The 14,882-nt window shown below is 37.2% G+C and overlaps 1 protein-coding gene across 1 annotated transcript in view; it reads left to right on the top strand.

Annotated features, from left to right (window-relative positions):
* AHI1 (Abelson helper integration site 1) overlaps positions 1-8,087 on the top strand; it is a 170,448-nt gene extending 162,361 nt beyond the window's left edge. The window contains exons 22-23 of the mRNA XM_090279880.1: positions 2,524-2,626; positions 6,932-8,087. Of these exons, the coding sequence (XP_090136006.1) occupies positions 2,524-2,626; positions 6,932-6,934 (106 nt within the window). The 3' untranslated portion in view covers positions 6,935-8,087. The remainder of the gene's footprint in view (positions 1-2,523; positions 2,627-6,931) is intronic.
* Positions 8,088-14,882: the final 6,795 nt, after the last annotated feature.

The following is a 14,882-nucleotide window of genomic DNA, read 5'->3' as shown; positions in this document are numbered from 1 at the left end:
CATTTTCTTGTCCTTGTTAGAGATTGTATTTTCTCCCTTTTTAATTTTACCCCTCTTCTGGTAAATTTTTATTAGATGCCACACACTGAAAATTTTATCTTTGGCTGCTAGATATTTTTTGTATTCCCATAAATATTCTTAAGCTCTGTTCTAGAATGTAATTAAGCTACTGGAAAATTGTGTGATACTTTCAGGTCTTGCTTTTAAGGCTTGTGAGGTGGGACTGGAGCCATGATTAGTCTAAGGCTACTTAGTCCTCGCTACTGACACAAGTTGCTTCTACCCAGTGCCCTCTGAGTTGTGAGGTTTTCCAACCTGGCGGATGAGAACAGGTACTCTTCCTGAATTTCCTCAGATACATGCACTATCAGTGCTCTGCCAGATACTTGAAGGGAACCTTTTGCAGGTGTTTGAGGTCTTTTGCTGTGAGGCTCTCTCCTCTGGCTTTCTGTGAACCCTACCCACTTTGATTTTCCCAGACTCTCAGCTCTTCTCAGGCTGTCACCAGGTTCCACCGGGTTTCATGCCTGGGCCACTATAGGGCTCATCTCCTTTATTTTCCATATCTTGGGGAGCTATTCTTTGTTGCCTCTGATTTAGTATCTTGAAAACTGTTGGCTCATATATTTTGTCCAGTCTTTTTGGTTGTTTTAGGTAAGAAAGTACATCTGGTTCCAGTTACTTCATCTTGGCTGCAAGCAGAAGCCCAGATATTTTATGTATTTTCAAGGTATCTTTCCTGGTATCTTTGGTTGGGTCCACTGTGCTTGTGTGTAATTGTATTAGTTGTCCAAATAGAAAAATATTTTAAGCCTGGCTGCTGTGACTCAGTGGATTGAGCATCGGCCTGTGAGCCAAGTGTCACTGGTTTGATTCCCAGTCAAGGCACATAACTAGGTTGCACATCAAATCCCCAGTTGGGGGCGCGAGTGAGAGGCAATCACACAGTGATGTTTCTCTCCCTCTCTTTCTCTTTTCCCCTCTCTCTAAAAATAAACAAACAAATTTTAAAAAAGAAAGAAAAAAATATTTTACATAAATGCAGATTTCTGACTTCTCTTGAAAATAATGCACAACTCCACCTTCTTTCATGGCATCTATCGGCTGGGTCCGAGCCTGTGGACAGCCTCCCTCTGATGGGTCAGCCCCTCTCCAGGTTGCCACAGTGCTGCTGTGTTACCTGTAGCTTCCCTCACTCACCTGATCACTGTGGCCTACACAGGCATTTGAGTTTTACTTCAGTGCCACAGCATAGGTTCCCTGGAGATAGATAGAAAGGGTGGACTTTAGATTGATTAAGGTTGTAAATGATCAGTTCTTTTTTCAGAGCTGTTAGAGCACCAGCCTGGTTTCTTATTCATTTTCAACCTTTCCTTTCTCACTCATCATTCTACTTTCTTAATTAAACTTTATCTGTCCTTTGATCTTTGTAATTTCTGACCTTTTGCTTCTCAGTCATCTGACTTAATTTTACTTATGCATGTCCATGTTAGTCTTCCCGAGCTGCCGTACCAGTACCACAGCCTACGTGGCTTAAACAACAGAAATGTATCTTTTCACAGTTCTGGAGGCTGCGCTTCAAAGATCAAGGTTCCAGCAGGGTTGCAGGTGGCCACCTTGTTGTTGTGTCCTCACATGGCCTTTCCTTGGTGCATGTGTGAAGGGAAAGATTTCTGGTATCTCTTCCTCTTAGAAGGACACCAGTCCTATAGATTAGAGCCCCACCCGTATGACTTCATTTAAACTTAATTACCTCCTTAAATGCCCTATTTCCCAATATATTCCTTTTGGGGGTTATAAGAGAGCACATTCAGTTCATAGAAATCTGTGTTTAATCCTATGTATTACTTGATTTTGAATTTTTTTCATCATTTTTAAGTTTTGCTTTGATGTCTCCCACCATTCCTGGACCTAGAAAAGAAATACTGTCTTCCACTCTTTAATTTTTTTCCCCCTTTTTACATTGTTTTTGTATTTTCTTTCTCCTAACATACTTCGTACTACTACAGGATCATCCACTACTATTTGTTTTATATTTTACTATTACTGTTGAACCATTTGAAAAAGCTGCATTCCCCATTCCACTGGTCAGAATATCACAATTTTATTATGCATGAACTTCTTCATTCATTTCTTTATCATTAAGCAATACCCCACACTTTTACATACGCACGCGCACACACGCGCGTGCACACACACACATACTTTTCCATCTAATTTGATTAACTTTCTGATTTTTCCATATGTCTGAGGGTGGTAAAATTTGTTTATTCTTCTCCCTTCATCATGGTTAAGGAGGAGCCCAACCAGCTAACGTTTTGTCTTTGCATTATTTTGAGCAACTCCCTGCCTCTCCCCCTGCCCATATATAATCACTCATATAGTCTCTCAAATGTTCTCTCAGGTCCTGGCACTTACCTCCCCTTCCCAGTCCCACAGCCACTTTCTGAGATCAGAGCCTGGTCTGAGCTGTTGCAGCAGCTTTCTTACTGGCTCCTTCTTTCTGATCTTTCCCTCCTGTAGTTTTCAAGTGGGCAAAGCAGAGAGCCGTGAGGACCGAGGACACGTGATGGATATGCAGGGGAACAAGAATGAGCAAACCGGCAAAAAGGTCACCCTCATAGAGGTAAGAGGAAAACTAGGAGAAGGTTGTGTCTTAGAATCGATAGGAAAAGATTTTGGAAACCCGTGGTCAACAATGACAAATGCCAAAGAGAGGAGAAGTTAAGTAAGGAATGAAAAGTGCTCTTTGCAACTAAGAGACAGTGGGAGGCTGTTCTGATGGCATCTTGGAAGCAGGAACCAGACTGTCTCCTGAGCAGAAGGAAAAGAGCGTCAGAATGCACTGCTTCTCCAAGATGCCGACTTCAGAGGAAAGAAAAAGCTGGACAGTAACTAGTGGAAAACACAGGATGTAGAGGCATCTTTATACAGAAGGGAATGACAAGAATATTTACAGGCTGAGAGGAAATCTTTCCTTGAGAGGAGCCATCGAAGGTATAGATAAGAGGGAGATGCCAGGGGACCTAAGGAAATACACAGGATTAGACTGTGAAACAAGAAGGAGGTGGGTGAGGGGCGCTTTTTCCACTGAGACAGGCACCTGGGACAAAACGTGTTTGCATGGCGATGGTTTCTGGTTGGGGGTGGAGGATAAGAAAGGCCCTTCAGAAGATTTGTTTTTCCTATTAGGTACAAGTGACGTTTGTCAGCTGAAAGGAAGATGCTGATGCTCCGGCATGTCTGCTTTTATGAAATATTCACTTTCTGAGAACTACATTAAAAATTTTCATCAGGATTTTCAGATTTTAATTGTAAAAATATAAAATGTAATTGTACAGAAGGCATATAAATGAATAGTTACCTAATCATTGGTTAAGAAATTATTTTTTTAAATCTTGATACCAGGATCAAAAGCCATTTTGAAACAGATTTTTAGATTTAAATAATAGAAACTTTAAAATGATGTGCAAGGCATATCTCAAATATGTTGTGGGTTCGGTTCCAGACCTCTGCAGCAAAGCAAATATTTCAATAAAGCAAGTCACACAGGTCTTTTGGTTTCCAGTGCATATATATAGGTTATGCTTACACTATACTGGAGTCTGTTACGTATACAATAGCATTATATCTATCGTACACTTAATTTAAAAAACATTATTACTAAAAGATGCTAGCCATCATCTGAGCCTGTTGGGAAAATAGCGACCTTAGACTTGCTCCGTGGAGGAAGGCCATAAACCTCCAGTTTGTTGGTGAAGCACAGAGAAATGAGGTATGTCCTTTGTCAGAAAGAAAAAGCACCATAAGCGCAATCTAAAACCATATGATAGCCTAAGATGGGGAAGAATTTCATAAAACATGTGTCAGATAAAGGATTATTGTAATACCCTTAACATATAAGTAGCTCTAAAAAAATAAAGAAAATGACACCAGTAGAAAAATTGACAAAAAGTATGCCCAAGACATTCTTGAAGAAGTTCTTAAAACTATATATATATATATATATATATATATATATATATATATATATATGGCAATGAGGTAATGAACATAGGAAAAATGTCCACCTTCCAGTGATCACATTAATAGAAATTAAAACAAATACCTGATCCTTCATAAAATGTCAACAAGTTTCAAACTTACAATACCAGAGTTGATACACTGATCGCAATAGTGTAAGACTGATCCATTCTTCATGGAGGGTGGTTTGTTGTTGTTATTTTTTAATTTTCAAACTGCTCCTGTGCTTTGACTTGACAGTTCTGCTTCCAGATAGTGTTGTAGGAAAATACTCAAGGATATATGCAGAGATTCATTTAGAAGAGTACTCCTTCAATCAGTGTTTTCAAAATAGAAGGAGCCTGACCAAGGTCATGTAGCCAATGAATGACTATAAACACCAAGACCTCTTGGCTCCTAACATTTTTTTTTTATTATTATTATTATTATTATTATTATTATTATTATTATTATTATTATTATTATTATTATTCCTGGAACTTTCATTTTAGTGTATTTTCTCATTTTTCTACTCAATCTATTTGATATGTACTACTTGATCATTTCTTTTAAAAGGAAAGTAATTTCAGCAATTTTCCACAGACTATTCTTTCTACATGCAAAGAAATCATGGTCTCAGCATCGCAGCTGAAAAGTGCCTAAACTAGGACCTGACCTTCTGGCTCCAAGTTCAGGGTTATTTCTGTCACACAATGCTTTGTCTGTTAACTCTGATTAGATACCCGTAGATGGCAAGTGCTTGTGGGCAGGGACTATAACATGCTCCCGTTTTTTCTCACCTGTTCTTAGCCCTGGCGTCTCACCACATAATAAACCTGTGGGGAATATTTATTGCATTGAATTTCTTGCGGGGTAGAACCCAGCATTTTTAATGAATCTTTTTTACATGTAACATACACACAAACACTAACCTGGTTTCATAGTCATTTTCAAAATCTTGCTATGTGGCTTTTTCTTGTTCTTTTCATATGATTTGCCTTAAAAGGACCCTGACTTTGTCACTCTCTTCCTCTCTTAGCTTCTTGGGACACTTTAGGAGGAGGTACCTCAGAGCAAGAATGGATTTGGATTCATTCTTGTGTCTTTGGTTAGGTGACATCCCTTCCTTCTTGTGACAAATCTGTGTCTTAACTTTTCTGTCCCGATGCTGTCACCATTCATCATCATGGGCCACTCTTTTTCCCTGGTTGTCTTGGGACTCTCCATCATCAGAGGTGTAAACTTAACCATCTCTTCTTCTCCTTTAATTTGGTTCCTTTGCTCCCTTCATGGGCGGTCTTTGTCATTTTCTATTCAGCCTTCCTTCCTCTTCTTAGTCTGATTCATTTCCCTTACAGATGTCATCTTTACTGCCTGCTTCAGCTTTTTCCAGTTAAATTTCTCTTGGGTTCCCTCTCCTGAGGGACCCCCTGGCTTCTCTATTTACTAACCTCTCACAGCACATTCTCCACCTGATTATTTTTACTTGCCCCGTATCTTCTGCATGTGCAGGACTTATTCACTCATTTCCAGCTGCCCTCCCACCTTCCCTTTTCTGTTTTCTTTCTTCAGCTCTGTCCTACCACGGTCTTAAGCTTCCTCTCCCTCTGTTGTGACTCATTAGTCCTCTGAGAGCCTCTTATCTTCCCTGTCCCCTGTACATGTTTATAAGGTCTCTGGGTGACTTATGCCCAGCATCCATTTGACCCTTTCCTGTTCCCCCACTTTTATCAGACCCTAATTTGCTACAACTTTTGTATACCTGACCTGTATCCACACAGAGACAAAAATGATGCTTTTGTGAGCTTCTCTATGCCATACCAACTTATCTGTGATAGCTCTGTTTAACAAATTTAAAGTCAGGAAGCACCTACTAACAAAGGATTTTCCCCCTCGTGTGTAAATGTTTTTCCTATGAAAAGATAGTGCAATTATTTTCTTAAGATTGAGCCTGTCCCGAAAGGCACAGCTGTTCCCTAGCCCCCTGTGCCACCAGGGAAGGCCCTGGGAAACAGCTAGCCTGCCCTTCCTTGCCATAATGCCTGTACTCGCCTCAGAAGAGATCACTGGCACTGCCTGGCACCTTCACCAGAACGCCAGCGGTCCGAGGCTGCAGCTGGTTTTCGAAGAGCAACCAAGTGTTAAGCTGTTTCTGTTTAGAGAAGAGACAACATTTTTGTGTAAGTCCAGATACTAGTATATGAATAATTGCATTAAAATGTTCAGGTTCAGCCCCACTTGCTTTATCACCCCCAGTTGCAGTATACTTACTACATGGCACCAAAGAGGCAACTTTTTCTTTCATCCATGGTTTTCATTAAGGGTATAATTTGTGTTATTTCAAAGCTGTACCTAGATGCATAACTAACCATCACTGTCTTTGTCCATCAAAAATGACAGACAACATTTTTTGGATTTATTTGAAAATATATGTAATGCTTTACCCACTTGTAAAACTAGACACAGCCAGAAACGAAATAAAAGAATGCTGTTTAATAAAATGGTCTACATGTTTTCTAGTCACTAACCCTAAAGCATGATCCATGACAATTTTTTCCCTAATGAATGAAGGATTTTATAAATGCTGATTGCCTACTCTTAATTTCTGAGAGTTATCCAGGATTTGGAGTACTTAGTGTCTGTATTTGAGAAGTCTATATATTTTTTTCTTTGTTTACATCAACTTGCCAATGCTGGAGCGGGCTTTAAGCAACTGTGATGGTTGGTAGTAAAAATGCTAACAGTATTTTCACAAGGCACACTAGGAGTTAGGTACTGTAATTAATGTTCTGGTTTTGGTGTGTGTGTGTGTGTGTGCATTGCACAGTGTGTTTTATTGCTTGTGTCACTATGCCTGGTCATGCCAAGATTTGATTGTGGACAAAAGACATTAAGCTCATTTAATACGTTTTGTGTACTTTTTTCCTAGTAAAGAGCTAAAGAAGAATGAAGAGACAAAGAACCAGATGCACAGAAATGAAATGACAAATGAAATCAAATGGAATGTCTCTTCAGAGTTCAGAATTTTCAAAAACTAAGGAAGAAAAGAAGGATCCACTATTCCTGTCCTTATGAAAGAACCTAGAAAAATCAGACGCAAGGAGGTATGCTTGGAAAAATACATGTGGCCTTTTGAGCTTCATTGTTATAAACCATTGTGATTGTTGTTGATCAAAGTATTGGTACTTGTATTTATTAGTAATGGCATCAAAATTACATTACCATTGTTCAAAACCAGTTAAGTAAAAACCATAACTGCTACTCAGCAAATATGAAGAAAAGGTGTTGCATTATTAGGATGTTCATTAGGTAATTATTTAATATCATTTCTGTAATGTGAGTATGAGTGTGATATTATGCTCAAAATATGAAGTATCTGCTTTTGAAATTAACTTTATTTAAAATATAAGCAGTTTCAACATATTGTGTATTCAAATGGTTCCACGTAAGAGAGGCATTAAAAGGGAACAAATTTGTTCATTTTAAATGAATCGTATGTATAACTTGATACAGATAAATTAAAATGTCTTTTGACTAGATTTGCAACAGTGTTCCAAATTTCTTTACTTAAAAAAGAAACATTTCATATTTAAACATATCAGTGATTTCTAAATGAACAATGTTTAATATTTATTTTAGTCTTAATATTTGTTTTAAATGATTACATTGCATTATTTATTTTTTTAATGATGTTATTAATAGGAAAGTTTATTTTATTTTTCTTGATTCTTCTTATTTCTCAACTATGTGATTACAAGTCTGTCAATGAAATATTTAACCCCAAAAGGTCAAAACTAATGTAAAATTAGAAAACTTATTTACCAAATTAGACAATTGATTCCATTAAAATAAGAAGTGAGAAAAACAGTGTAGGGCACTGAGGTGTGAATTTTGTCCAGATGTATACCCGATGTGAACTATCTTCTAGTAAAAATATATTTGGCTCCTATCCCTGCACATGTTGTAGAGGCATGAAAATTGGTAAACAGGCCCCTGCTGTGCAGAACCAAAGGGAGGGGGCATTTTCGAACGTGGTGAGCAGTACTGCTGACTGCTGAAGCCCTGGGAGATCAGCACGAAAGTCTGCCCAACAGCAGTGAGCTCTCATTGTTCTAGATGCGCATGCCTATGCTCCAGGTACAGCGGGGCCTGGCCAGCTTGAGTCACCCTTGTACAAGCGTGTTTTTTCTGTCTTGTGACTGCCTTCGATAATTAAATAAAAATATGCGTCTCTGTGGTTTCAGCTCAGAGTCTGAAGATGTGTGTTCATTCTCTTATTTTGATTTTAATCACAAAGAAGTTCAACACGTTGCCAAACATTTTAAATCATGACAAGTGAAATAATTTGTTGGGATAGTTAAACATGCTGAGATCTCAATGTTCATATGAAAAATAAAATAAAGGGTTATTTTTATATTGCAACTACTGAAGACAAAAGTAACAACTGAGGCAAACACCAGGAAAAGTTGGTTTCACTCATAACCCAGTCATTTTTGTCCTATTCACAAAGGAAGACTGAGTTACATTCACAAATAAATAAATAAAACATCTTTTACCACACACTCTGACATGAGATCAGATGGGGGGGATCATAAAAATCCCCTGCAAGTAATAATTCCAAATTATAATCAAGTAGAAGAATAAGACAGAAGAATCCATTTGAAGATTTATGACAATCATACATTTTCTTAGTAAAAAATTGGAGTTTTTTGTTTTATCTTCATTCTGAAATGATTGGATTTTATCCCATTTTTCATGTCATTTCTTCTCCAAACAAGTAACAGTTTGACACTCTTTTTTCTAGATCTAAATAATATTTTTAACCATTCTTGGAATTTATTTCCCAATTACCGATTCTATCTTGATGATTAAAGATTCTTCAGTATCAAAACTGTCAATGAATAGGATTTGCAAACTAGAATAAAGATCAAGCTTTTAATATTTAAAGCATGAAATATTTTATACCATAAATTCTGTTTTACATTTAAAATACTAACTCATGGTGCTCTTGAAATGTTATGTAAGGTTTGTTTCTATTAAAGCAAATATTTGACCTTAATTTTATTTTTAAGCTATAGACATTATCTCCTTAAGAAGTTCAGCAAGCCCTGGATGGTGTGGCTCAGTGGATTGAGTACTGGCCTGTGAACCAAAAGGTCACTGGTTCAATTCCCAGTCAGGGCACATGCCTGGGTTGCAGGCCAAGTCCCCAGCTGGAAGTGTGTGAGAGACATCCGATTGATGTGCTCTTGCACATTGATGATTCTCTCCTTTTCTTTCTCTCTCTCGTCCCTTCTTTTTAAAAGTAAATAAAATCTTTTAAAAAATAAAAAGAAATTCAGCAAGATTATATCTGGGAAATAACTTACTGTTTTATAGCTTTATATGTATGTCATTTTAGTCGCTTATTTAACTCAAGTATTTTTAAGAGGGTTATAAAACTCCAGAAATTATAACAAAATGTTTTGAACTTATATTTTATAAATATTTAAATGAGTTCCATCTGAGGGCCATATTTGATAAGTAAAATTATGGGAACATTGTTCAACAATTCATCTTTTTAAAACTATATATATTTGTTGATTTCTACTTCAGAAAATACTCCCCAAATCTTCAATTGATGTGCATGACCTCATTTACTTTTCACATCAAACCCATGAGGCAGATAAAATCTTCTCTGCACTGCAAATAAGGAAACCAAGACTTTGAAGGCTAAGGCACTTGTCCAAGTGCACATGTCTGGTAAACATCAGCGCTACCTGTAGTAAATGGAGGTTTGTCAGACTCATCCACTGGGAGATCTCTGAAGTGCTGGATTTCAGTTGCTGTGCAGAGTAAGCCAGATAATGATTATAGCTGGATACTCCAGCACATGCAAGAGTAACTACCTAACAACCACATTCAAGTACTAGAAACATCTAACATGTCTTTAATGTAACAGTGACCTAAATAAAATGAAATGCATCTGAGTAAAAAAAAAAAAATTGATAATTTGTTTATCCATAATTATTTTGATAAATCTTTACTCCATACTATAATTCTTACATTATCTTAAGAATTAGTCTGTGGAATCAAACTAATACATATCCAGTAGTGTATTATTCAAGAAGCAGCAAAGGCGCCATTCCAGTCATATAAGAGATAATAAAAACATCAAGACTCACATCAGTCAGAAGGCTCTGTTGACTGGCAAACTCAATCTATGGATGGACCCAATTATCTGCAGGAGAATTGGATGTCAGCATCATTTAGGGTTAACAATAGATCAAGTAGGCAAAAGCAGACAGCTAGACCGGGAAAGCAAACTTGGTAATGAGGCACTTCATTCATCATATACTTCTGCTCTAATTATTAAAGTGAATAGGAAATACTTTAAGTTAAGGCAGGAATTAGATAGTATAAAAACATTTGTTTTGTAAACACAAAGAATGCTTTTTTTCCTAATGATCCTCTTCAAATCTACATCAAGCATATGTTATATGAGCACAATGTTTTCTGAAGTTGTTCTAACACCTCAAATTCATTCTGATTATGGATGGGTTATTTTTATTTTCTCAAGTTAGGGAGGATGATGCTAAGAATCTACAATTTTAATTTCTATTCTCAATCTAAAAAAAAATCTAAGCATACATCATCCACCTCTATTATTATGTCAGAAGTGTCCAACTATATCTACTTATGTCATTTCTAAAAGTACTGAACAATCTGATTTTTACTTAATCTGTAGTTCATTTCTTAAATTATCACTTGATTTTTTTCAAGAATTGTGAAAGAATATGGTAGAGGAAAATGTAGGAATTGTTTGCTTCTACAAAAATTATCTAAGTAAACTTATATATTGTCAATCATTAAAAACTGCTTGGAATAGAAATAAACATAAGAAAAAAATAGAGAGCCCAATAAGAGAAAAAAGCAAGAAGGTGAGGAAAATATCTTGTTGCCAGAGCAAAAATGAACATCTGAAGCTTGCGAAAAACAGCCATGAGACCAAAGGAAGAAGCTTCCCTGGAGAAAAGCGTGGTAGCTTCAGTTCGTTTTTTCAGTGCTTTCAACTGAAAATTAGTAGTAATTGTTTTTTCCTCTTTGTTCACAGTATAATTTTATGTAGACGCACCATATAATTTTTCTCTGTGCTACAGTTCTTCAATTTAAAGTAAATGGAAGATGGCTAAGCTCGGTTATGTTTTTAACCATTCTTGCTTGTTACACAGAAGTTCATGTTCAGAAGTATCTGCAGATGCTACTTTTAGCAACTAAATATTTCCATCATGGTAAAGAAATGTCAGTAAAATCTATGCACTTTAAGAACATCAAATTCTTATTATACTTATCATGTGTGCAGGCAAAGTACATAATAAACTAGTCTATAGCAGCTGTAAATTTCTGAGGATTTATCTAACCACAAATATATTGAAATGGGGAAATGGGGCTATATTAAACTATGCAAGATGCTGCTGGAGCTTTGCCATTTCTGCAACATCCTGTAATTAATTTATCATGACAGGTCTGGCAAACTGAATACACTTGCGACAGACTTTTTTTTACTACAGTTGCTGAAGATCCTGCAGTCACATAAAGTAAAGGTAGATTTTCTTTTCAAACACGAGTATAGCACTATTATATTTACATTGCCCTACAGCCAAAGGCAGATGTATGATCACTTTTGAGTTTCACAATAAGAATATCTAAAATATAGAAAGGGTCCTGGGCTGACATCATGAGTTTCGTCTTCTTGGCACTCTGTGGTCTCTTCCTGAAGAGGGAAAGCCCTGGGTAGGGGGTTGATACAGTCTGGTCAACCTTCGCATGCCTGCCTGAGGCTAGACAGGATGGGATTCTCTCCTGGGAGATCTGAAGATCAGTTCTCTCTTGGTAGCCTCTTGAGCACATCCTTTCCTATAAACAAGACTCATAAGACCACCTGTATCTGCATCTCATCATCCTCTCAAAGCCACAATACTGCCATCTTGCAAATACAGAGCACAGATAAATCTGCTCCAACCCCCTCCTATTCAGAGGACAAAAAAAAAATAACTTTTTTTTTTGGCCAAAATAGATCTTTCTATATAACAACAAGTTCTTTGGCATTTCATATCAGTTTGAAAAGAATGAGCTCCTGTGTGTGTAATTTTATACAGGTGTTACAGTGGTTGGTGTTAAGGATGGATCATAGTAAACAGGCTTTTTCTTGCTGGAGGAGTGGAGATACCCCTAAAAAGTGAAGTCTACATTGTGTCAATGTCACAACCTGGCCCATCTCCTTTGAAAGGTCTACAGACTATAAATAAGAGGACCCAAAGGGGTCTGGGAACCTTGGTTTGGAAGTTTCAGTGAGAGGGGAAAGGTCCCAGATGGTAGAGAGTAAGATGGGACCTGCTCAATGGAAACAGATGTGAGAAGCCAGGCTAAGGGCAGTGGTCCCAGCCTAGTTACCAAAGACAAACTGTGAACTCTTGATGTTCTTTGTTTTTTTTCTAGTGACAGTGATGGTCTTTCTCTTTAGCTTTACTACTGAAAATGGATCCTGTCTCAGAGGACATGAGAAGTCTTGCTTGGGCCTAAGTTTTAAAAAAAGACAGAACTCCAAACTGAATAAACCGAGGGAAAAATGAACAAGAGATGATGTATTGTAGAGAAGTTTCCATACCTTTCACTGCCTCCACCTGAAATGCTCTCTTCAGAGCTCTTCTACCTAAAGCTTTGAAATGGGATGGAGTGTTTGTGTCCCCCCAAAATAAAACCAAAGACCCTTCTTCACATACCCCAATTAAGTGTAACTCATCCAGGATCACAGAAACCAGAAGCAGATTCTACTACTGCTGTTTACTAGATAACATTCTCACTGAACTTAAAGCTGCGTCATTAAATCCTAATTCTCAGAACAAGTCCTAAATTTTTCTCAGCCTCATACACAGCTAAAAGGAAATAGCCTATATAGAGAATGGTCTACATTCAGATAAATTCCCCTTTAAAACTAGGTTATTACAAGTGATAAACTTGAGTGAGCGTTGTAAGTAGGAAAAAAGGTAAACCAAGTGGCATCAGCAGGTCTGGGGGAGTGGTATTTCTGTGCATGCATGGGGGAGAGTTCGGTTTCTTTGATTTTAGTGTTTTTACTCTATTGACAATTGGATAGAGATAGGGACTAATTTTATTTACATTATCAATAGCTAGAGTTATTCACTACTTTCTTAAACATGTTTTTATATTCAGAATCATCAATAGTTTTAACACTTTTAATGTTTTTTAAATGTGTGTGTACATGAATACTCTCTTATTCAGCACTAATGATCAAATGTCTGTTTGCCAAGCATTGGACAGGAGCTGGAGGGACAGTCGAACCAGAACCCTTTACTCTGTTTCACCCTGGAATTGTCACATGTTTACAGTCACAGACACCTTACAGTGATTTTCAGAGCACCTCCACATACATTACCAAGCTTAAGCCTTATAACAACCTTTGTTAGAACAAAAAGGGCATTATTCCCCTATTTTCCAAACCAGTCACAAAGAGATTAAATGACTTGCCCAACAACTGTTGATCAGAGTCCAGCTGTCCTCCCAGGACTGTGTTCTTTCCAACCAGGAATACTCTTCTGACTTGGGAAAATGTAGAAATAAATTATATGGAAAGCCAACATATGTCCCCTGTGCAAGAGACAACGATAAGTTAATACTAATTTAGAAGTGAGTCTAAAGTGGAATCAGTTTGTGATCTGTAGTCAGCTATAAGGTGTTTGTGTTTTTGCTTTCATCCTATATTTAAATATATTTTTAAATACAAGAAATTTAAATGTGAGATTATAACAGAATCCAAATAACAACATATAGAAATTTTTTAAATCTTTTTTTTGTAGAAAAATGAGGATGGAAGTGTGCAGAAATTTTCAGAGTCCCTTCTACAAAACCATTTTGTAAATCAAGTCAAACAAAATCATTTCATGCATTGTATATTCAAGCCAGATGGCTATTGTTCAAGTTACCAAATTAATTACATTTCCTATTAAAGGGTGATAAATTTCCATTGACCTAGAACTTCATTGGACCAGCTGACCATCTTGGAAGTACAACAGAACCTTTCAGAAAATGCAAACCTGATTACATCACTCCCTGCATAGATCTTCCCTGGTACTACACCACTCCATTCGCTTTCACCAGATTCATTGAGCTTTACCTGTTTGCTTAAGAATTCCTATAAATCTAGTCCTGTGCTCTTCGATATCACAGGAGACCGATGAAATTGGCACGTTGGAAGTGACAACAGAAGCAAGCAACATAGTTGCTATCTGAAAGAAGGTCCCAACAACTAAGCACGTGATCTCTCCTCTGCTGCTTGGCCCATTTCATGGGTGCATGTGGTGTCCCTCTGTTCACACTGCAGCAAAACTTCACTCCAAGAACTGTTGTGACTTCAAGCCCTTGACTTGAAAGCACCTTTTCCCCAAAGCCTTTGCTGAATATTGCCATTTGAGTTTCATCTCAAATGTCTCATGCACTGAGGTTCCTTTCCTAATTATGATGGGTAATTGTGTTCTCATAAAGACACTCAGCGCATAACTTTGAAATGGGCAATCTATCAATCAGTGTACGATCTAACATTTATTTTACATAATCTATTGGTCAATGTATTATTTAACATTTCTGATCTGCCTGAGATAACTTTTATAAATCGCTTATGCTTGTTTTCACAGGATGTTCTCAAGTGGGATGTATGCTAAATATTCTGAGTGTCCTGCAACAATAGGGAATTTAGGGAAGGAAAATGTTATTAGTAATTCGCCACACCTTTCCATGGTCACATCTGTCTTTTGTCTCCTTTCATCCTCTTCCCTTTCTCACACTCTCCTCTTTTTTTCTTTTTTTCTTTTTTCTGGCTCTCT

Source organism: Furipterus horrens, unplaced genomic scaffold (assembly GCF_987537825.1).
Source record: "Furipterus horrens unplaced genomic scaffold, mFurHor1.1.pri manual_scaffold_6, whole genome shotgun sequence".
Lineage (NCBI taxonomy): Eukaryota > Metazoa > Chordata > Mammalia > Chiroptera > Furipteridae > Furipterus > Furipterus horrens.
Note: the sequence above shows the minus strand (reverse complement) of the source record. Positions and strands in the feature narration are given on the sequence as shown.